Source organism: Phyllobates terribilis, unplaced genomic scaffold, assembly GCF_046119375.1.
Source record: "Phyllobates terribilis strain yellow unplaced genomic scaffold, ASM4611937v1 Scaffold_11__3_contigs__length_659146591, whole genome shotgun sequence".
In the NCBI taxonomy this organism is placed as follows: domain Eukaryota; kingdom Metazoa; phylum Chordata; class Amphibia; order Anura; family Dendrobatidae; genus Phyllobates; species Phyllobates terribilis.
The window spans coordinates 306,735,485-306,759,275 of record NW_027362771.1 but is presented as its reverse complement, the minus strand read 5'-3'; the positions used below and the strand labels follow the sequence as shown (position 1 = coordinate 306,759,275).

General features: G+C 46.2%; 1 protein-coding gene across 1 annotated transcript in view; it reads right to left on the bottom strand.

The window, feature by feature from the left end:
* The window catches only part of LOC141167259 (uncharacterized), a 705,047-nt gene that overhangs the window by 255,430 nt on the left and 425,826 nt on the right, over window positions 1–23,791 (bottom strand). The window contains exon 78 of the mRNA XM_073654695.1: window positions 17,688–17,747. Within this exon, the coding sequence (XP_073510796.1) occupies window positions 17,688–17,747 (60 nt within the window). The remainder of the gene's footprint in view (window positions 1–17,687; window positions 17,748–23,791) is intronic.

Below are 23,791 nucleotides of genomic sequence, written 5' to 3'. Positions count from 1 at the left end.
TTGTGATGACCTAGGTTGTTTCCCCCGGCCTGTATAACTAAGATGACCGGACCTCTTGCCTCTCTCCCTACCTTGATTACCTCCATTAGTACCTGTGGCCATAGCAGGCCTCTAATACCTCTCCAGTTGAAATATGTGTTATGAAACTCTAATTTCCTCCCGCCTGGGCGGACTTTCGCCCTTTTTTGTGCCCAATATATATACGAGTGGCCTATCACTCACACTGTTGGCTTAGCGTCACCTGTAAAAGAAACAAACCACGTTAGGATAACAAGTCCGGTCTTATGTATCTCGCCAAACACGTGGATCGCCATCTCCCTATCCTCTGAACTTCCGTTTCTGACAGTCCTGCTCTTGCTGCTTCCGTGGCCGCACCTATGCGGAATGAGTGTGTCCCGTAATCTTTGGGGTGGTTCCCTGCCGATGTTATGCATTTATTAAATATAGCTTGGAACAGGTATCTTGATAATGGCGTTCCATCAATGTGTGATACGAAGAAATTACTTTGTGATATGATGGTTAGATATGTTTTTACTATTGTTACCCGACTCAGTGTACCGTTTGTGGGTTGTAGAAGTACCCAAGTACCCCTGCCCGCTGGAACCGTTTTCGATTGGTGTATGCGTACACGTATTGCATTATTGGCTATGACTACTTCCTGGTGTAATAAGCGTCCACTGGTGGTAATTTTAGATTGAGGGACTAATTCGCTTATACATAGCGCCCCGAAGAAGGCGATCACAAATGCAGTAGACATTAGTGTTGCTTCAAATTGTGAGTGTCATGTTAATGGTGTTAGGGATAAGATGTGAGAAATCAGTTTTAGTGACACGGGACGGGACGTTTACATTCCTGACTTGGCTGACCCCTTTTCCACCCTTTTATGGATTGTCTGATGATGAATCTTTGTCACATCTCCCCAATTCAGTAGTTGGAAGTGAAATGCTACTCCGGTCAGACACCGCTTCGCTGACGCCCCTGATATGCCCCTCATCATTAGCTGGTGGAGAAATTCTATGGTGACTTGTGATCTGGCTTGTTCACATTGGTCAACCCGTCTGCCTGCTACTAGTCGTGGACACTCTTCCCATGCCTTACCGTATGCTTGCCACGTTGACGGGGCAACTGACGCTCTGATTAATGGCATCAACTATTCGCCACTAGATCCCATAGGGAGGGTGGGCAACTGTTGCCCGATGGGTGGGCGTTGTGGAAGAGCTCTGTGAAAATCTGCCAATTGAAATGTTATAAAGCGTTAGCAGCAGCTTTATACCCCTCAGCATAGTGGCTAGCGCGGACCCATACATTGTGTTTTAGGCACAGGAATACTAGCCTGCGTAGTAGGCCTAGCACTGGGAGAGACGATGATGCCATCTTATTAATGCAGTGCGCTAGGCTGGTGTTTTGTGTTATGAAGCGTATATTTTTGTTAGCCAGGCGCGCGCCCCATATTTCTATTGCTACCACTATTGGGAAAAATTATTTTCAAGGGCTAGATGCAGCTAATAATTATTATTAATTTCAAAGCTGGTGGAGCTTGGTATAGATGGCCTAATACAATGAGTCCCACACACTGCTAGAAGCCCAAATATTTTTTCAGAGGTAGATGCAGATAAAAATTATTTTTAATTTGCAACCTGATGGAGGTCAGTATAGATGGACTAATAGAGAAAGTCCCACACACTGCTAGAAGGCCAAATATTTTTTCAGAGCTAGATGCAGATAAAAATTATATTCAATTTGCAAACTGATGGAGGTCAGTATAGATGGACTAATAGAGAAAGTCCCACACACTGCTAGAAGGCCAAATATTTTTTCAGAGCTATATGCAGATAAAAATTATATTCAATTTGCAACCTGATGGAGGTCAGTATAGATGGATTAATAGAACAAGTCCCACACACAGCTAGAAGCCCAAATATTTTTTCAGAGGTACTGTAGATGCAGATAAAAATTATTTTTAATTTGCAACCTGATGGAGGTCAGTATAGATGGACTAATACAACAAGTCCCACACACAGCTAGAAGCCCAATATTTTTTCAGAGCTAGATGCAGACAAAAAATTATTTTGAATTTGCAACCTGATGGAGGTCAGTATAGATGGACTAATAGAGAAAGTCCCACACACTGCTAGAAGGCCCAATATTTTTTCAGAGGTAGATGCAGAAAAAAATATATTCAGTTTGCAACCTGATGGAGGTCAGTATAGATGGACTAATACAACAAGTCCCACACACAGCTAGAAGCCCAATATTTTTTCAGAGGTAGATGCAGAAAAAAATATATTCAGTTTGCAACCTGATGGAGGTCTGTATAGATGGATTAATAGAAAAAGTCCCACACACAGCTAGAAGCCCAATATTTTTTCAGAGGTAGATGCAGAAAAAAATATATTCAGTTTGCAACCTGATGGAGGTCAGTATAGATGGACTAATACAACAAGTCCCACACACAGCTAGAAGCCCAATATTTTTTCAGAGCTAGATGCAGACAAAAAATTATTTTGAATTTGCAACCTGATGGAGGTCAGTATAGATGGACTAATAGAGAAAGTCCCACACACTGCTAGAAGGCCACATATTTTTTCAGAGGTAGATGCAGAAAAAAATATATTCAGTTTGCAACCTGATGGAGGTCTGTATAGATGGATTAATAGAACAAGTCCCACACACAGATAGAAGCCCAATATTTTTTCAGAGGTAGATGCAGAAAAAAATATATTCAGTTTGCAACCTGATGGAGGTCTGTATAGATGGATTAATAGAACAAGTCCCACACACAGCTAGAAGCCCAAATATTTTTTCAGAGGTAGATGCAGATAAAAATTATTTTTAATTTGCAACCTGATGGAGGTCAGTATAGATGGACTAATAGAGAAAGTCCCACACACTGCTAGAAGGCCAAATAATTTTTCAGAGCTAGATGCAGATAAAAATTATATTCAATTTGCAACCTGATGGAGGTCAGTATAGATGGACTAATAGAACAAGTCCCACACACAGCTAGAAGCCCAAATATTTTTTCAGAGGTAGATGCAGATAAAAATTATTTTTAATTTGCAACCTGATGGAGGTCAGTATAGATGGACTAATAGAGAAAGTCCCACACACTGCTAGAAGGCCAAATATTTTTTCAGAGCTAGATGCAGATAAAAATTATATTCAATTTGCAACCTGATGGAGGTCAGTATAGATGGATTAATAGAACAAGTCCCACACACAGCTAGAAGCCCAAATATTTTTTCAGAGGTACTGTAGATGCAGATAAAAATTATTTTTAATTTGCAACCTGATGGAGGTCAGTATAGATGGACTAATACAACAAGTCCCACACACAGCTAGAAGCCCAATATTTTTTCAGAGCTAGATGCAGACAAAAAATTATTTTGAATTTGCAACCTGATGGAGGTCAGTATAGATGGACTAATAGAGAAAGTCCCACACACTGCTAGAAGGCCCAATATTTTTTCAGAGGTAGATGCAGAAAAAAATATATTCAGTTTGCAACCTGATGGAGGTCAGTATAGATGGACTAATACAACAAGTCCCACACACAGCTAGAAGCCCAATATTTTTTCAGAGGTAGATGCAGAAAAAAATATATTCAGTTTGCAACCTGATGGAGGTCTGTATAGATGGATTAATAGAACAAGTCCCACACACAGCTAGAAGCCCAATATTTTTTCAGAGGTAGATGCAGAAAAAAATATATTCAGTTTGCAACCTGATGGAGGTCAGTATAGATGGACTAATACAACAAGTCCCACACACAGCTAGAAGCCCAATATTTTTTCAGAGCTAGATGCAGACAAAAAATTATTTTGAATTTGCAACCTGATGGAGGTCAGTATAGATGGACTAATAGAGAAAGTCCCACACACTGCTAGAAGGCCACATATTTTTTCAGAGGTAGATGCAGAAAAAAATATATTCAGTTTGCAACCTGATGGAGGTCTGTATAGATGGATTAATAGAACAAGTCCCACACACAGCTAGAAGCCCAATATTTTTTCAGAGGTAGATGCAGAAAAAAATATATTCAGTTTGCAACCTGATGGAGGTCTGTATAGATGGATTAATAGAACAAGTCCCACACACAGCTAGAAGCCCAAATATTTTTTCAGAGGTAGATGCAGATAAAAATTATTTTTAATTTGCAACCTGATGGAGGTCAGTATAGATGGACTAATAGAGAAAGTCCCACACACTGCTAGAAGGCCAAATATTTTTTCAGAGCTAGATGCAGATAAAAATTATATTCAATTTGCAACCTGATGGAGGTCAGTATAGATGGACTAATAGAACAAGTCCCACACACAGCTAGAAGCCCAAATATTTTTTCAGAGGTACTGTAGATGCAGATAAAAATTATTTTTAATTTGCAACCTGATGGAGGTCAGTATAGATGGACTAATACAACAAGTCCCACACACAGCTAGAAGCCCAATATTTTTTCAGAGCTAGATGCAGACAAAAAATTAATTTGAATTTGCAACCTGATGGAGGTCAGTATAGATGGACTAATAGAGAAAGTCCCACACACTGCTAGAAGGCCAAATATTTTTTCAGAGCTAGATGCAGAAAAAAATTATATTCAGTTTGCAACCTGATGGAGGTCAGTATAGATGGACTAATAGAGAAAGTCCCACACACTGCTAGAAGGCCACATATTTTTTCAGAGGTAGATGCAGAAAAAAATATATTCAGTTTGCAACCTGATGGAGGTCTGTATAGATGGATTAATAGAACAAGTCCCACACACAGCTAGAAGCCCAATATTTTTTCAGAGGTAGATGCAGAAAAAAATATATTCAGTTTGCAACCTGATGGAGGTCAGTATAGATGGACTAATAGAACAACTCCCACACACAGCTAGAAGCCCAATATTTTTTCAGAGGTAGATGCAGAAAAAAATATATTCAGTTTGCAACCTGATGGAGGTCTGTATAGATGGATTAATAGAACAAGTCCCACACACAGCTAGAAGCCCAAATATTTTTTCAGAGGTAGATGCAGATAAAAATTATTTTTAATTTGCAACCTGATGGAGGTCAGTATAGATGGACTAATAGAGAAAGTCCCACACACTGCTAGAAGGCCAAATATTTTTTCAGAGCTAGATGCAGATAAAAATTATATTCAATTTGCAACCTGATGGAGGTCAGTATAGATGGACTAATAGAACAAGTCCCACACACAGCTAGAAGCCCAAATATTTTTTCAGAGATACTGTAGATGCAGATAAAAATTATTTTTAATTTGCAACCTGATGGAGGTCAGTATAGATGGACTAATACAACAAGTCCCACACACAGCTAGAAGCCCAATATTTTTTCAGAGGTAGATGCAGAAAAAAATATATTCAGTTTGCAACCTGATGGAGGTCTGTATAGATGGATTAATAGAACAATCCCACACACAGCTAGAAGTCCAATATTTTTTCAGAGGTAGATGCAGAAAAAAATATATTCAGTTTGCAACCTGATGGAGGTCAGTATAGATGGACTAATACAACAAGTCCCACACACAGCTAGAAGCCCAATATTTTTTCAGAGCTAGATGCAGAAAAAAATTATATTCAATTTGCAACCTGATGGAGGTCAGTATAGATGGACTAATAGAATGATGCTATGCCCAAAATATTTTACTTCACTAGGTGCAGTAAAAAAATTGGTATTCTATACACAGGTGGTATATCTTGCAACACAGATAGGCTACTCCACTGACTAACACACTCTGCAATAGGTCAAAAAGGATTAGCTTTGCTAGATTCAGCCAAATGCTGTGAAAAAAACTTGCACAGCACTGGCACAGACCTGCCTGGCAAAAACTGATAGGAACTGATGTAACCTAGTCCTGAAAAGGACTCCAATTACAATTAGTCTTTACTCCCACAACCTATCTATTTAAGAGCACAGACCTGCCTGATAAAAGTCATAGGAAATGCTGTAACCTAGTCCTTAAAAGGACTGCAATCACAACTATTCCCTACTCCCAAGCTATCTGTAGATTTGTGCGAAAATTGGCTTGAAATTAACAAGGTATAGCGCACACAGCAACAGCGGTGCCGTCTAACACGCAGCTGCAGCAGTGAGAAAATGGTGGCGACGGGGAAAATGGCTTGGTCTTATAGGGCAAGGACATGTGACATACACTGCCAATGACACATGCCCTTGCTTGTGTGAAAAAAAGCACTTCGCTCCGTGTGTGCGCTGCTGATAGGCTGACAGATTGCACCTCCCCACTGTAAATGCGGGAAAGAGAAAAAAAAATGGAGATCTTCATTGTTCCTGCAGAGATCCATCCCCTGCCCCTCCCCCCACCCCGCTGTACACTCAAACTGCGTATTAACATTAATTTTCATCATTACTGAGAAAAAATCCAGTTATGATTTTGGTGCAAGAACAGTTATCGAACATAACCTCGAACAGCCGAATTTTTCTCAAATTGTTTGTGTTCGCCGAACGGCTCGAACACCGCCCAAAACAGCTCGAATTTGAGATTGGCGAACAGTTTGAGTAGAACAACGCTCATCTCTATTAGCCACCACCACCAACCTGTCTTCCACACGGTCAAGTCTCAGTAGCCGTGAGTCTGGACCGCATATTGCTCACCCTGATCCTCCTTCCTCCCACCATGCCGAGTACCCAGAGACAACTGATCCCACACTTGGACACTCTGAAGAGCTGTTCACTTTTCCATTTATAGATTCGGGCCTCTCGCCCGGTGCACTTGAAGCGGGGCAAGAGGAGATTGCGTGTAGCGATGCCCAAATATTTGAGCAGCCACGGTCACACGAAGGCGACGGTGGGAAAGTGTCACAAGAGGTGGACGATGATGTGGAAGTGTAAGACGAGGTGGTGGATGATATAGTAACTGACCCAACCTGGCAGGAGGACATGCAGAGCGAGGACAGCAGCAAACAGGGGGAGGGAGGCAGAGCACCCCAACAGGCAGGAAGATGCAGTGTGGTGGCCGCAGACAGAAGGCAGGCAACCGTTCCCCGTAACACCAACACGAAGGAAGTTTCCAGTACAACTGTTAGGTCTTCCCAAGTCTGGTTGTTTTTTAAAGACTCTGCTGATAACCCCAAAAAGGCCATTTGCACCACCTGCCAGACCAGCATCAGCAGGGGTGGCAAAACGACCAGCCTGACCACCACCAGCATGATCAGGCACATGGCAGCAAAGCACCCGACTTTGTGGGCCGAACCCCAGGGTCCAGGAACGGTGTCTGCAGGTGGCACCATTGCTTCTTCCGCTGTTGTGCATGCAAGCCAATCCCCTGTCCATGGTGCATGCGAAGATGCCTCCTGCCCTGCACCTGTCATTGCACACTCTCAAGTAGCAGCATCAGGAAGCACGTCCATGTCCTTGTCCCAGCGCAGTGTTCATTTGTCCATACCCCAGTCCTTGGAACGCAAGCACAAATATGCAGCCAACGCCCCACAGGCCACACTACTAAATTCTCACATTTCACGACTGCTTTTGCTCGAAATGTTGCCTTTTAGGCTCGTGTAGACGGAAGCATTCCGCAACCTGATGGCGGCGAGGCGAGCTCACACACGTACCATGCCTGGCCCAAGTGCTTAACCTCGTGGTTCAGCAGTATCTCAAATCCTACCCAGAGCTGCCGGATCTGCTTGTTAAAGTACGCTGCCTGTGTGCCCATTTTAGAAAGTCAGCTACAGCTTCCGCCGCCCTTGCAGTGTTTCAGCAGCATTTGCGGCTTCCGGCTCACAGACTGGTGTGTGATGTCGCCACGCGTTGGAACGCTACACTGCAGATGTTGGGAAGGATTTGTGAGCAGAAGAAGGCAGTTGTTGAGTACCAGCATCAACAAGGCCGTCGGTATTCAGTTCAGACTCTACACATAAGACCTCAGAAGTGGACATGGATGTCAGACATATGTACCATCCTCCAAAACTTTGAGGAATGCGTCACCATCGGGCTTCTCTGTCATCTGAAACGCTCTCTGCTCACAATCAAAGAGGATGCATTGCAGGCGGAGCATGATGAGATGGAGCAAGGAACCATACAGGGTGACTACACACAGCCAAGCCTCATCTCATCCCAACGTGGATTGGGTGACAATGAGGAAGAGGAGGAGGAAGGACAGGAGCTAGTTTCATGCAATATAGATGGTACTACCTGCACAGCGGTCATACCATCTGTTCAGCGTGGATGGCCAGAGGACAGAGAGAAGGAGGTGGAGGAGGAGGAGGAGAGCATGGTCAGTCATCCTCTTGGTGAGGACACGGAAGTCTTGCCTGTTAGTAGTCTGGCACGCATAGCTGAGTTTATGTTACACTGCCTTTCTCATGACCCTCACATTCTCAAAATTTTGGGTGACAGTCATTACTGGTTGGTGCCACTTCTAGACTCACGCTACAAGGAGAACTTTATATCTCTTATTCCTGAGGCGGACAGGTCTACAAAAATGGGACTGTACCAGAAGGCCCTTGTTGCGGAACTATTAAAAAAATTCCCATTTTTTTTCCCATGCCTTAGAGGTCCTGGCCTGCCCTGCCGCCAGCGTTTTATCAGAGCGGGATTTTTAGTGACGCTGGTGGAATTATAAGTGATAAGCGCATCCGCCTGTCAACTGAAAATGCTGACAGGCTGACTCTTATAAAAATGAACAAGGGCTTGGTTGGGCCAGACTTCTCAACACCACCGAATGATAGCAGCGTAACATAAACTCAAATCCAGTGTCTTTTCTTGGGAGGTGTATTCCCATGCACCTTTTCACACCCACACATGGGTATATGCTTCCTGATTTTGGCTATTTGCTCTTGTCCTCCTCCTTCTCCCCATCTTCCACCACCATATCACCAGGGTGACTGTGGTCCGTGATGCAACACCCACATAATTTTTTTAAAGGGTGTTTATGATGCCCGTAAATTTTTTTTTTTATACGGTATGTTCATGTATACCCACCAGGGGTAAATGTTTGTCAGCCCATACACTTAGTGCATGGGCATTACAAGTATAGGAGGCCCGCTCTTTTCTAATGGGAACATTTTTGAAGTGGCTCCAAATTTTTGGCAGCCCTTGCATTCACTGCATAGGCCACACTATGGGAGACTCTTTTCTAATGGGAATTTGTGGTTACTGTGGCCCTGCTCTATGTGTCTTTACATTTTTAGTGGGGTTTTTCCTAAAATTGGTCAGCCGTTGGACTCACTGCATACCCTATAACTGTATAGCAGACTCTCTCCTTTCTAATGGGAACATGTCGTACCTTGTTACCGTGGCCCTGCTCTATGTGACTTTAACCCCTTTACAGCCCATGATGTATTAATACGCGTCAGTGCCCTGGGCTTTAAGAGCCTGACCCGTATTAGTACGTCATCGCGATCGTGCGCGCACACAGGCTGTGCGGGCGCGATCGCCGCTGGGTGTCAGCTGATTGTCACAGCTGACACCCGGTACTATGTGCAGGGAGCGGTCACGCACCGCTCCCAGCACATTAACCCCCGCAATGCTGCGATCGAAGTCGATCGCAGCATTGCGGTGGCAAGGGGAGGTGATCGCAATACTCACCTCCTCTTCCGGCCTCCAGCACTGTCTGCCGCGGCTTCCCGGGTGTTGCCATGACGACCCGATGTCGTCATGACAACATCCGGGTCACCAGACAGCAGGAAGATTGTTTGGACATGCGCAGTGCATCTCCAAACTATCTTCTCCCTGTCCAGCGCTGACTGCCTGCATGGCACAGGGGTGGTGCTGCATTCCTGTGCCATGCAGGCGATCAGAATAAAAAAAGTGAAAGTCCCACAGTGGGACAAAGTAAAAAAGTAAAAAAACTCCCAGAAAGTGAAAAAAAATGTAACAAAAAATTGAAAAAATATAAAAAAAAAAAATTCAAAAAATAATTCACTAAAAATAAAAATATAATGTACCCATCAATAAAAATTATTAAGAAAAAAAACAAACAAACAATAAAAGTACACATATTTGTTATCGCTGCGTCCGTAACGACCTGGCCTATAAAACTGTTCCGCTAGTTAACCCCTTCAGTGAACACGGTAAAAAAAAACAATGCTTTATCATCATACTGCCAAACAAAAAATGGAATAACACGCGATCAAAAAGACGAATATAAATAGAAATGGTATCGCTGAAAACGTCATCTCGTCCCGCAAAAAACAGGCTGCCATACCGCTCCATCATCCGAAAAATCAAAACGTTATAGCTCTCAGAATAAAGCGATGCAAAAAAATAATTTTTTCTATAAAATAGCTTTTATTGTGTAAAAGCGCCAAAACATAAAAAACGATATAAATGTGGTACCACTGTAAACATACTGACCCGAAGAATAAAGCTACCTTATCAATTTTACTACACCCGGAGCAGAATAAAAAAATGTAAAAAAACACAATTCCTGAATTGTTGGTTTTTGTTTATTCTGCCTCCCAAAAGCTGGAATAGAAAGCGATCAAAAAATGTCACATGCCTGAAAATGGCACCAATAAAAACATCAACTCATCCCACAAAAAGCAAGCTGTTACATGACTGTCGGCCAAAATATGGCGATGCAAAAACTAGATTTTACAAAATATGTGTCTTTTAGTGTCTGACAGCTGTCAATCATAAAAACCCAATATGATTCTGGTATCGCTGTAATCGCACCGACCCGAAGAATAAAGTAATCTCATCACTTATACCGCACGAGGATACCTAAGGTCCTGTGATGCCTGCACATGAGGAAAGAGACATAGTGAATCAAACTATACTACACTTCTAATTGGAGGTATTTGCTAATATTATTATTATTACACCCACTACATATTGGGATAGGATCTTGGAGATGGGAATACCCCTTTAATGCTTAATTGACAAACCGCCCAGCGCTGCAGAGTTGTTGAAAGCTGTAACACAGTAACCTGATCTGTGGCTCTCACCACTGAACATACAGCCAGGCATGGTCGTGTGTGACAATGGGCGGAACCTGGTGACGGAGAAATGACAGCCGGAGTAGATACGGTTTCCCTCTATGCCAGTACTTTCACCGAGTTAAATACAACTCTCAGCAAAAAAAGCTGTGGACTGGCTCCATACCGTCCCTGGCCACATTCACTTGTCCACATGTTTATGGGTAGGCGGTCCTTCCCAGTAAGTGCACTGGGGAGGGCACGGGTAATGTTGTGGGACCCGTGCTTGTGGAAGGCGGAGACGACAGCGGGAGAAATAGTGGAGGCTGGGGACCGAGTATGGACAGAAGTGTGTCTCCCATACTGTTTGCCTATGCAGTGAAGCAACGGTTGCCAAAAATTTGGAGGAACTCCAATGCCCCTTGCAAGAGACAGAGGTCGGAGGGCCTCCTGAAAACAATGTTCCCATTATTAGGAAGTGTGTCTCCCATACTGTTTGCCTATGCAGTGAAGCAACGGCTGCCAAAAAATTGGAGAAAGTCCAATGTCCCTTGCAAGAGACTTAGATATGTTGATATGGTACATATGGAGGTGATATGGTGGTGGAGGATGAGGATGCGGAGAAGGAGGAGGACAAGAGCAAATAGGCAAAATCAGGAAGCGTATACCCATGTCTGGGTGTGAAGACAGAGGTGCGTGGGAAGAGAGTTAGAACTCCCAAAAAAAGACACTGTATTTGAGTTTATGATACGCTGCTAACATTCGGTGGTGTTGAGAAGTCTGGCCCAATCCAACCCTTGTTCATTTTTATAAGAGTCAGCCTGTCAGCATTTTCAGTTGACAGGCGGATGTGCCTATCGGTTATAATTCCGCCAGCGGCACTAAAAACCCGCTCTGACAAAATGCTAGCGGCAGGACAGGCGAGGACCTCTAAGGCATAGGAAGCCAGTTCATGTCACGCGTCCAATTTGGATACCCAATAATTATAAGGCACAGAGGAATCACGGAGGATGTTGGTACGGTCAGCAAGGTACTCCCTCACCATCTTCGGAAACGTTTCCTTCCTTGGGAGAATACCCCGCGCCTCAGGGCCTGTGCAATGGGAGGGTCTGAGAAAACTCTCCCAGAACTTTGACAGTGTTCCCCTGCCTCTGCTGGATTTATGTCTCTTTTGCCTGTGCTCCTTGGTTGTCCAACGAACTGTGACCTCTGCCGCCAGCGTTTTCAGATGGGAATTTTTTAAATAATTCCGCAACAAGGGCCTTCTCGTACTGCCCCATTTTATTAGGCCTCTCCTGCAAAGGAATAAGAGACAGAAAGTTCTCCTTGTAGCGTGAGTCTAGGAGTGTCACCAACCAAAATTTGGACAATGCGAGGGTCACGAGAAAGGCAGCGTAGCATAAACTCAGCCAAGTGTGCCAGACGGCAAAGAGGCAAGACTTCCGTGTCCTCACCAAGAGGACAACTGACCATGCTCTCCTCCTCATCCTCCTCCTCCCTGTCCTCAGGCCATCCACGCAGAACAGACGGTATGACAGTTGTGCAGATAGTATCTATAGCGCAGGAAACTAGCTCCTGTTCTTCTTCCTCACTATCACCCAATCCATGTTGAGATGAGATGAGGTTGGGCTGTGTGGAATCACCCTGTATGGTTCCTTGCTCCATCTTATCATACTCCGCCTGCAATGCATCCTCTTTAATTGTGAGCAGAGAGCTTTCAGAAGACAGAGAAGCGGGATGGTGACGCTAATCATGGCGTCATCGCCGCTCACCATCTTGGTGGAGTCCTCAAAGTTTTGGAGGATGGTACATACAGTACAGACCGAACGTTTGGACACACCTTCTCATTTAAAGATTGTTCTGTATTTTCATGACTATGAAAATTGTACATTCACACTGAAGGCATCAAAACTATGAATTAACACATGTGGAATTATATACTTAACAAAAAAGTGTGAAACAACTGAAAATATGTCTTATATTCTAGGTTCTTCAAAGTAGCCACCTTTCGCTTTGATGACTGCTTTGCACACTCTTGGCATTCTCTTGATGAGCTTCAAGAGTTAGTCACCGGAAATGGTCTTCCAACAATCTTGAAGGAGTTCCCAGAGATGCTTAGCACTTGTTGGCCCTTTTGCCTTCACTCCGCGGTCCAGCTCACCCCAAACCATCTCAATTGGGTTCAGGTCTGGTGACTGTGGAAGCCAGGTCATCTGGCGTAGCACCCCATCACTCTTCATCTTGGTCAAATAGCCCTTACACAGCATGGAGGTGTGTTTGGGGTCATTGTCCTGTTGAAAAATAAATGATGGTCCAACTAAACGCAAACCGGATGGAATAGCATACCGCTGCAAGATGCTGTGGTAGCCATGCTGGTTAAGTATGCCTTCAATTTTGAATAAATCCCCAACAGTGTCACCAGTAAAGCACCCCCACACCATCACACCTCCTCCTCCATGCTTTACAGTGGGAACCAGACATGTAGAGTCCATCCGTTCACCTTTTCTGCGTCGCACAAAGACACGGTGGTTAGAACCAAAGATCTCAAATTTGGACTCATCAGACCAAAGCACAGATTTCCACTGGTCTAATGTCCATTCCTTGTGTTCTTTAGCCCAAACAAGTCTCTTCTGCTTGTTGCCTGTCCTTAGCAGTGGTTTCCTAGCAGCTATTTTACCATGAAGGCCTGCTGCACAAAGTCTCCTCTTAACAGTTGTTGTAGAAATGTGTCTGCTGCTAGAACTCTGTGTGGCATTGACCTGGTCTCTAATCTGAGCTGCTGTTAACCTGCGATTTCTGAGGCTGGTGACTTGGATAAACTTATCCTCAGAAGCAGAGGTGACTCTTGGTCTTCCTTTCCTGGGGCGGTCCTCATGTGAGCCAGTTTCTTTGTAGCGCTTGATGGTTTTTGCAACTGCACTTGGGGACACTTTCAAAGTTTGCCCAATTTTTCGGACTCACTCGTTTTTCTTTACTTAGCTGCTTTTTTCTTGCCATAATACAAATTCTAACAGTCTATTCAGTAGGACTATCAGCTGTGTATCCACCTGACTTCTGCACAACACAACTGATGGTCCCAACCACATTTATAAGGCAAGTAATCCCACTTATTAAACCTGACAGGGCACACCTGTGAAGAGTGTGCAAAGCAGTCATCAAAGCAAAAGGTGGCTACTTTGAAGAACCTAGAATATAAGACATATTTTCAGTTGTTTCACACTTTTTTGTGAATATAATTCCACATGTGTTAATTCATAGTTTTGATGCCTTCAGTGTGAATGTACAATTTTCAAAGTCATGAAAATACAGAAAAATATTTAAATGAGAAGGTGTGTCCAAACTTTTGGTCTGCATTGTATGTCTGACATCCATGTCCACTCCTGAGGTCTTATATGTGGAGTCTGACCTGAATACCGGCGGCCTGGTTGATGCTGGCCCTTTTCTGCTCACAAATCCTTCCCAACATCTGCAATGTAGAGTTCCAACGTGTGGGGACATCGCAGATCAGTCGGTGAGCTGGAAGCTGCAAACGCTGCTGAAGCACGGCACAAGTGGTGGAAGCTGTAGCTGACTTTCTAAAATGGGCACACAGGCGGCAAACTTTGACAAGCAGATCCGACAGATCTAGGTAGGTTTTGAAAAACCGCTGAACCACAAGGTTACGCACATCGGCCAGGCATGGTGCGTGTGTGAGCTCACCTTGCCTCAGAGCCGCCACCAGGTTCCGGCCATTGTCACACACGACCATGCTTGGCTGTAGGTTCAGCGGTGTCAGCCACAGATCTGTCTGCTGTTTTAGAGCTGTCCATAACTCTTCAGCATTGTGCAGTTTGTCACCTAAGCATATTAGCTTCAGCACAACCTGTAGCCGCTTGGCCGAGGCAGTGCTGCAGTGCTTCCAGCTTGCGACAGATGTGGTCATTTTGGAGATGGAGGCTGAAGAGGAGGAAGAGGAGGAGGAGGAGGAGCTGTAGAATGTGGGGGTAACCCTGATTGACCCGGGGCCCGCAATCCTCGGCGTCAGGAGGATGTGCTCCGTCCCAAGGTCTGACTGGGTCCCGGCTTCCACTATATTAACCCAGTGTGCCGTCAGCGAGATGTACCGTCCCTGCCCACAAGCACTTGTCCACGTGTCTGTGGTTAGGTGGACTTTCCCAGTAACTGTGTTGTTGAGGGCACGTCTAATGTTGTGGGACACATGTTCATGTAACGAGGGGACGCACACCAGGAGAAATAGTGGCGGCTGGGGACCGAGTACCGAGGGACAGCCGCCGCCATCAGGCTGCGGAAAGCTTCCGTCTCCACTAGCCTAAAAGGCAACATTTTGAGCGCAATCATTCGCAAAATGTGTGAATTTAGTAGTGTGGCCTGTGGGGCGTTGGCTGCTTATTTGCCCTTGAGTTCCAAGGACTGGGGTAGGAACAACTGAACGCTGCGCTGGGACAGGGACAAGGACAAGGACGTGGACGTGCTTACTGATGGTGCTAGTTGAGAGTGTGCAATGACAGGTGCAGGGCGGGAGGCATCTCGGCATGCACCATGGACAGGGGATTGGCGTGCACGCAGAACAGCGGAAAAAGCAGTGGTGTCACCCGCAGACACTGCTGCTGGACCCTGGGTTCGGCCCACTTAGTCGGGTACTTTGCTGCCATGTGCCTGATCATGCTGGTGGTGGTCAGGCTGCTAGTTTTGCTACCTCTGCTGATGCTGGCCTGGCAGGTGATGCAAATGGCCTTTTTGGGGTTATCTGCAGAGTCTTTAAAAAATTACCAGTCTCGGGAAGACCTAACCGTTGTACTGGCAACGTACATCGTGTCGGAGTTACGAGGAACGCTTTCACTCTGCATCTTCCTGCCTATTGTGGTGCTACACCTCCCTCCCCCTGTGTGCTGCTGTCCTCGCTCTGTATGTCCCCCTGCCAGGTTGGGTCAGTTACTATATCATCCACCACCTCGTCTTCCACTTCCGCACCGTGGTCCTCCTCCTCATTTTCTGCCAATTGTGTCTCATCATCATCCACCTTGCGACACTAATTGCACTTTCCCACCATCGCCTTCGTGTGACCGTGGCTGCTCCAATATTTGGGCATCGTTAAACGCGTTCTCCTCTTGACTCGCTTGAAGCTGGCCGGGAGAGAGGCCCGAACCTACAAATGGAAAAGTGAACAGCTCTTCTGAGTGTCCAAGTGTGGGATCAGTTGTCTCCGGGCACTTGGCATGGTGGGAGGAAGGAGGATCAGGGTGAGGAATATGCGGTCCAGACTCATGGCTACTGAGACTTGACCGTGTGGAAGACAGGATGGTGGTGGTGGTGGCTAAGTGACTGGAAGCATTATGTGCTATCCAACCAATAACCTTTTGACACTGCTCTGTGTTCAATAGTGGTGTTCTGCGGTCCCCTGGTAATTGGGACAGAAGGGTTGAGCGACAAGATGTGGGTGTTTATTGTGGCACAATTTCAGCTTGCCCACGGCCACGTCCTCGGCCTCTGCATGCACCATTACCATCACTTCCACTTCCCCGTCCCTTGCCACGCACCTTGACCATTTTTAATGGAGGACAATATTTTCCACGTTCACGAAAAATGGCTGATTTTGGAACGCAGTTATATGTGATACGTCTGACAGAGCACCACAATTTTAAATAGCAGGCCTGTAATTTGCTAATACTATTCTTCACAGACATCTAGTGTGAATAGCTTGACCGACACACTGCAACGAAAAGAAAATGGAAGAAATGGCTGATTTTTGAACAGTCTTATAGGTGATATGTCTGACAGAGAACCATGGTTTTAAATAATAGGCCTGTAATTTACTAATATTATTCTACACAGAGACCTAGTGTGAATAGCTTCACAGACACAATGCAACAGAATGGAAAAGGAGGCCAATATTTTCCACATTCAGTTAAAGTTTCTGGATTTTATCGCTGAAATATGAAAAAGATCTGGCTTTATTCTGCAGTGAGAACAAGCAAGTGGAGCAGAAAAATGGTGTACTCTGGCTTGCTTTTTAAGCAAATAACCAGAATTAAGATAAAAAAAAAATTGCTTTCTATGTCTAGAAATATCTGTAATTATTACAGCAGCAGACAGGACGTTCAATGGACCCTCTTGTGCTGTATCATACACTGTAGTCTGCCACATACACTGCCTGCCTTCCTAGCACTGATTATATGCAGCTAGATTAGTCCTCAGAAGGACTGTTAGTTCAGATGGATATATACTGTATATATATATATATGTTGTGGAATACCTATACTAACTGGACGTTCAATGGACCCTCTTGTGCTGTATCATGCACTGCAGTCTGCCACATACACAACCTGCCTGCCTAACTCCTGCTATCACCACTGAATATATGCAGCTGGATTAGTCCTCAGAAAGACTGTTAGTTCAGATGGATATAGATATACGTTGTGGAATACCTATACTAACTATAAACAAGCAAATCTCTCCCTGACTTAGCAGCAGCTCTCCCTACTCTGCCTGATTCCGGGGTAGACTGTGACAAGCATGGCGGCGCCCGGTCTTATATACACCTGATGATGCTGTGCCGCCAGCCAATCACTGTAATGCCCACAACCAACATGGCTATGGCATTACAGTGCATGGCAGGCAATCCCTGCATGTTCATTGGCTCTTTAAAGAGCGCCAAACATGCAGGGAGGGGACCAGAGTTCCTGCCCGAGCAACCCGGAAATATTCGCCGAGCACCGAGCTTGTCGAGCATAGTGATGCTCGGACGAGTACCGAGCAGTGGCGAGCACGTTCGCTCATCACTAATTATTATGTAATGAAACCAATGACTTACTCTTATACCAGGTAAACCACGTGGACCTCTAGGACCAGGCTCACCAATAACTCCTTCACCCTGTAAAAAAATACACAAATACGATTCAATACAGACTGTACTTTGCTTTACCCAGTTGTATCTTACCTGACGTCAAACCTAATGATTCATGACTTGTGTTCATATGATATACGTAAAGGATGCAGCCATATCTCAATGGTTTTTTTTTTGCAAGACTTAATTTTAGAGCCCAGTAGGAACAAGACTTTGGTGACGTATTGGATGAAACTTGGATTAGTATTAAAGGGAATCTGTCAGCAGGTTCTTGCTATGTAATCTGAGTACAGCATGATGTAGGTGTTAAAACACTGAATTTAACGATGTGTTGCATGTCCGGCTGTGTGGTGTTGTTTACTTGGACGGACGGATTAATCATTTGGTGATTATCATTGGTCGGGCACAACAACTCATGAGCCCTAGTTAGACTCCGCCCCCTTCTGTGGTAAGCACCTCACTGTCTATGGCTATGTGCATGAGAGCCTGGTGTGGGTGGGGTTAGCTTTCTCAGCTCTGCTGCATTGGATGCACCCCCTGGGCCGTGGGGTACTCGGCAGCCAGGCCGGTCGATGCTGGGGGATGACACAGTGGCGGTGACCCGGTCCGTGACCCAGGGCGGTCAATAAAAGGGGTTTTAAAGAAAAGGGAATAGAGTTTCTATATATAATGTTCGTGACGCCACCTGTGGTAGGCGGCTATATGGAGCCGCCGCTGCGGTGAAGATCCTCTGGAGCTGATGGTGACGCAGCAGAGTTGGTTCAGCTCTCCACAGGCAGAGCTTAGCTCCAGGGCAGGAAATGGTGATGTTATAGATGTTGCTGTGCAGTGTAGTGCAGGGGATGGTGCAGATAATGACCAGTCCACAACTTAATGGCGGTTTCCTCTTATCTTTACTTGCGGTGGTTAGGCAGCCGGGGCACAGGTACTAGCTGGTAGTAGAGGTCCGGGCGGCCTGGAAGCAAGTTGGGAATCCACCTCGCCAGGTGAATTTAGAGGCCTTCCCTTTTGCGCTAATCTCTTTGGCCTGCTGCTTATAGCTGTGCTGTGGCCCTCGTCCCTGAGTAAAACGTCTTTGTGCTCACCCGTATGGCAGACAGCTCGGGCCTTCCTGGAGTGTCGTTCCCATGTGTCAGTGCTGGGCCCTATGTGCTGCTAAGCCTCCGGGGGTCTGATGGCATCACCTCTTGTGAGGGAGGCATTGCCACTGTGGCAACCGGACCCCTAGGGTGCCACATTCCCCCCTAGTTAAATTCACAAAATCTCAAAAAGCAAAAATCACAAAAAACAACAAAAATTGAAAGCAGTCATTGCGCCACAATCTGGATAATTGAAATTTGGCTGGTGGGAACCGCATCAACCCACTTTCTGTATTGTCCGTGGGCGTGGCTTCAGGGCACTCTGTCATTGGGCCTGGTCTTCGGCCACACCTGCGGTTTATTTTCAAGGCCATTTACCAACTATTTTCAATATTGTCCTGACCACACCTAGTCCTGGGGTCCGATTGTCCATAAATTTAACAACTATATATATCCAAGATTATTTAACGGTTATAACTATATATAACAAACACTTTAGTTCCTCCAGCGGGCAGGGAGCTGACCTTTAGTACTCCGGGTCGATCTACGTAGTACATTTGTTGTCACTGACCTACCCTTGTCCTTAGTGTCTACCCCTGGTGTGGTAGGCTCTGTGTGAACTACACTACGGGTAGTCTGATGTAACACTGGTAGGCTGGGTAATCTCCTAGAGAAATTCTTTGACTCATCCTGTATACGACAGGTTCACTGCTAGCAGAGGGTAGATTCTCCTGATCTGCTGCTGATGAAGCATCTGTCACTGGTGCCGACTGGTCTTCCAGATGTTCTGGAGCCTCTGCAGCTTCCAGTGAGGCCACTTGGAGAAAGGTCAGGACCGGTACCACAATTGCTCTGTTCACCTGCGTCCAAGACCGGGGAAATGCTCCAAAGACTGTCTGGACCGTTTCCTCCACTTTTTCTGTGGGCTGAGGACTGTCTTGGTCTTCTTCTTTGTGTTGCAACTGTTCAGAGCATATCTTCAGGTGGTCTCTTGAGACTGCTGCTGAAGTTTCTCCTCCATCTTTACTGATGAGGCACTCCTTGGTGTTATCGTAATTCGATGGTAGGACGGTGTATGGCTCAACCTCCTACTGGTCATCTAATTTATGGACTCATCTCTTCCTCTTAAGTACTTGTTCTCCAGGTGACAAGGAAACTGCAGGTGCGTGCTGATTGTAAGTTTTCTCCTGCCTTTGTCTCACCTGGGACAAACTTCTTTCCACACATTCTTGCACCTTGCGGTATTGTTTCTGCCACTCTGTATCTCAATCTGCATCTGGTGATGTCGTCTCTGATGTTAAGACTCCCATGTCTAAGTCAATGGGTAACTTGACAGGTCTTGCTCTCATCAGGTAAACGGGTGTACAGTTGGTGGAGTTCACCGGGATGTGGTTATATAGGTTCACCAAATCTGGTAACTTCTCTGGCCACAGGCTACGTTCTTCAAGGGGCAATGCCTTCAACAGGTCTATTACCACCTGGTTCATCTTCTCACACAACCCGTTGGTCTGGGGATGATACAGCGTCATCCTGATTTTCTTGCAGCCATACAAGTTACAGAATTCCTGGAACACCTCTGCTTTAAAGGCTGGACCTTGGTCGGTAAGCACTCGTTCAGGGTAACCGTGCGGACGACAAAAGTGTTGTTGAAACGCTTTGGCTGCCGTCTGAGCCGTCTGATCTTTCACTGGCACTACTACCAAGAACCTGGAGTAGTGGTCTACTATGATGAAAACGTAGACATAGCCTGAGCGGCTTGGGGCTAGCTTCGCATGGTCCAAGGCTACCAGTTCAAGCGGTTGTTTGGTGATTATGGGCTGCAGGGGAGCCCTCTGGCTGTCACGGTCTTTCTGTCTCAGGTTCATGGACTACATTCTCGACACCATCTCTCGATTGCTTTCCTCATGCCAACCCAGTAGAATTGCTCATGTAGCAGGACTTCCAACTTCTTCCACCCGAAGTGTCCTGCTCCATCGTGGTACGCTTCTAAGACCATTGGCGCATCCCGCCTTGGGACTACCACGTGCCAGACCAGTTCGTGTGTCCAGGAGTTGATACTTCTTCGACACAGCTTTCCCTCGTAGATGAACAGCTTGCCCTTCTCCTTCCACAACTGTTGGGTTTCCTGTGGAGCATCTGGATCAGGGTGCAAGTCAGCTTGTGTCAGTAACTCATTTACCAGGCAGACAGCCGGGTCGCTATCCTGCATCTCTGTCCATCCATGGTGGGGCAATGGGTTGAACGTGGCTTCTCTGTTGGCAGAGCGCTTGTCCCTCACACAGTGGGAGCACTGGGTCACCCCGTGAAGATGGAAAGCGGGTAGCTCTACCTCCTCCAGCTCTTCCGGGTCTTCTCCCACATCTGGCAAGTTGGGCTTCCTGGACAGCGCATCAGCATTTGTGTTTTTATGCCCCGTCCGATACTTGATGGTAAACTCGTAGTTAGACAGTCGGGCCATCCATCGTTGCTCTAGGGCACCAAGCTTCGCAGTCTCCAGGTGCGTCAGTGGATTGTTGTCCGTCAAACTGTAAATCTGGAGGAGGCGAGGTAGTGTTTGAAGCGCTCTGTTACAGTCCAGACTATGGCTAAAAACTCCAACTTGAAGGAACTATAGTTGGCGGGGTTCCTTTCCGTGGGCCAGAGCTTCCTACTGCCGTAGGCAATCACTCTCTCTCAGCCCTGCTGTACCTGGGACAGCACTGGCATCCATATGAAGTATAAAGGGTTGGCCATAGTCAGGGTAGGCCAGGACTTCGTCCCCAGTAAGAGCCATTTTCAACCGAGTGAAAACTTCATCTTCTGGTTTACCCCATTTGAACGGAGGTTTCGGGTTCTTGGCCTTCTTGGACTGGCCCACTAAGAGGTCCTGCATGGGTGCCACTATCTTGGTGAAACCCTTGATAAATCTCCTGTAGTAGCCTACCAGCCCGAGGAACTGCCGCACTTCCTTGATAGTGGAGGGTCTTGGCCAGTCTTTGATCACGGTGTTTTTTACAGGGTCTGGTGCTACACCTTCGGCGCTTACCACATGGCCTAGGTACTGCACCTTGAGCTTTAACAGGTGGCACTTGGACTGCTTTACTTTCAGGCCATAACCAGATAGGGCTTCGAACACCTCGGCCAGGTGCTTCAGGTGGTCTTCATATGTCTTTGAGTAGACGATTACGTCGTCTAGGTACAGCAGGACGGTTTCGAAGTTTTTGTGTCCTAGGCAACACTCCATTAACCACCAGGTTCCTGGGTCGTTGCAGAGCCGGAATGGCATGAAGTTGAACTCGCTGAGGCCCATTGGTGTTGTAGACGCGGTCTTTTCTCTGTCCGCCTCTGCCACAGGAACCTGCCAGTACGCACTGGTGAGATCCAAAGTGGAGAAATAGTTAGCTGATCTCAATGCTGCTAATGATTCCTCAATTCTGGGTAATGGGTAGGCGTCCTTATGTGTAATGCGGTTAATCTGCCTGTAATCAACACACATCCTCATTGTGCCATCCTTCTTTCTAACGAGAACTAATGAAGCTGCCCAGGGGCTACAACTATCTCTGATCACCCCAGCCTCCTTCATCTCCCATAACATTCCTTTGGCACATTGACAGTGAGCTGGGGGTACAGGCCGGTACCTCTCCTTAATGGGCGGATGATCTCCTGTGGGGATATGATGTTGGACCCCTTTTACCTGCCCAAAGTCTAGTGGGTGTTTGCTAAAGACTTGCGCATATTCTTGGACCACCCGGTATACTCCATGCTTTTGGTGCAAAGTCAGTACCCACTTGTAGCTTCTGACACCAATCCTCCATCTGCCCCTTGGAGCCATTATCCTCCGCTGGTTTGGACAGAGGCAAGGGTTCCACTGCCTTTATTGCGTTGTTACTGACAGTGAACAGCTTAGCAAGGGTAGCATACCGGGGTAAATGGACCTCTTTCTCTCCACAATTCAGAATGCGTATCGGTACTCTCCCCTTGCGGACATCGACTACCCCCCTGGCTGTCAAGATGGTGGGCCTACTATCAGAGTACACAGATTCTACCAGGGCCTGATAATCTTGACCCCTGAGACCTATTGCTGCCCGACACCATATTAACATTTCACTCCTAGGCGGCATTGCAATGGGGAATGGATCACTCAATCTGACACTGCAAACCTCTCCACCAGACAGCTCTACCTGTTGTCTCTCCATCAGGGCTTTGATCTCCTTCTGCAGAACTCGCTGCTGACTGGAACTGGCAGACTCTGCGACCTGTTGCAACAAAACAATCATTTCTCCAAGACAATTTTCTATCACATTGGTGCCTAAGGTTATCATAGGATGACTTTCTCGGCGATCAATATCAACAATAATCATTCCTTGTGATGGCAATTCTACTCGGCCAACTTTTATGGTCAACTTTTTATACCCCACCTGAGGCAAGGGCTGACCATTGCTGGCATAGATGTTAAGATGTTCATCTGGACTGCGGGTAATGTCTGAGTCAGTCCAGTATCGTTTCTAAAGGATGCATTGCATCGTTGTCACCTGGGAACCCGTGTCCAGCAACGCGTTCATCGGGATGCCATCAAGCACGACAGGTAGGACCGGTCGTCCTCCCACGTACTTGTCTCACCAGCTTTGTGGGCCTGGTCGTCTTACTCCTGGGAGTTGGCCCTCTGCCCCAGGGGTTGCTCGTTTTACTGACTTTTTGCTCCTCAGACAGGGGGTACACTTTAAACAAACTGCGCAGTCACTCCTCAAAGTCGCTCAGGGTGTGTGACTCCCCTGAGTACTGGGGCAGCCACGCCGCCCCTGGTATATATGGCATGGATAGCGTCATTACAGTGGCGGCGGTCTCACCCGCGGCTGAATCTTCTCCCAGGTTGGGCATCTTCCTCACCCCTAGTAAACCTAAGCCAGGTCCTGGGTGTCTGCTGACGTACCAGTATGCTGCTCTGCAGGCGGGAGGGATTGCTTACCCGGCTGTTCCGGATCAGGGCCTCTTGCTTCTCCTCGGCGGACGGCA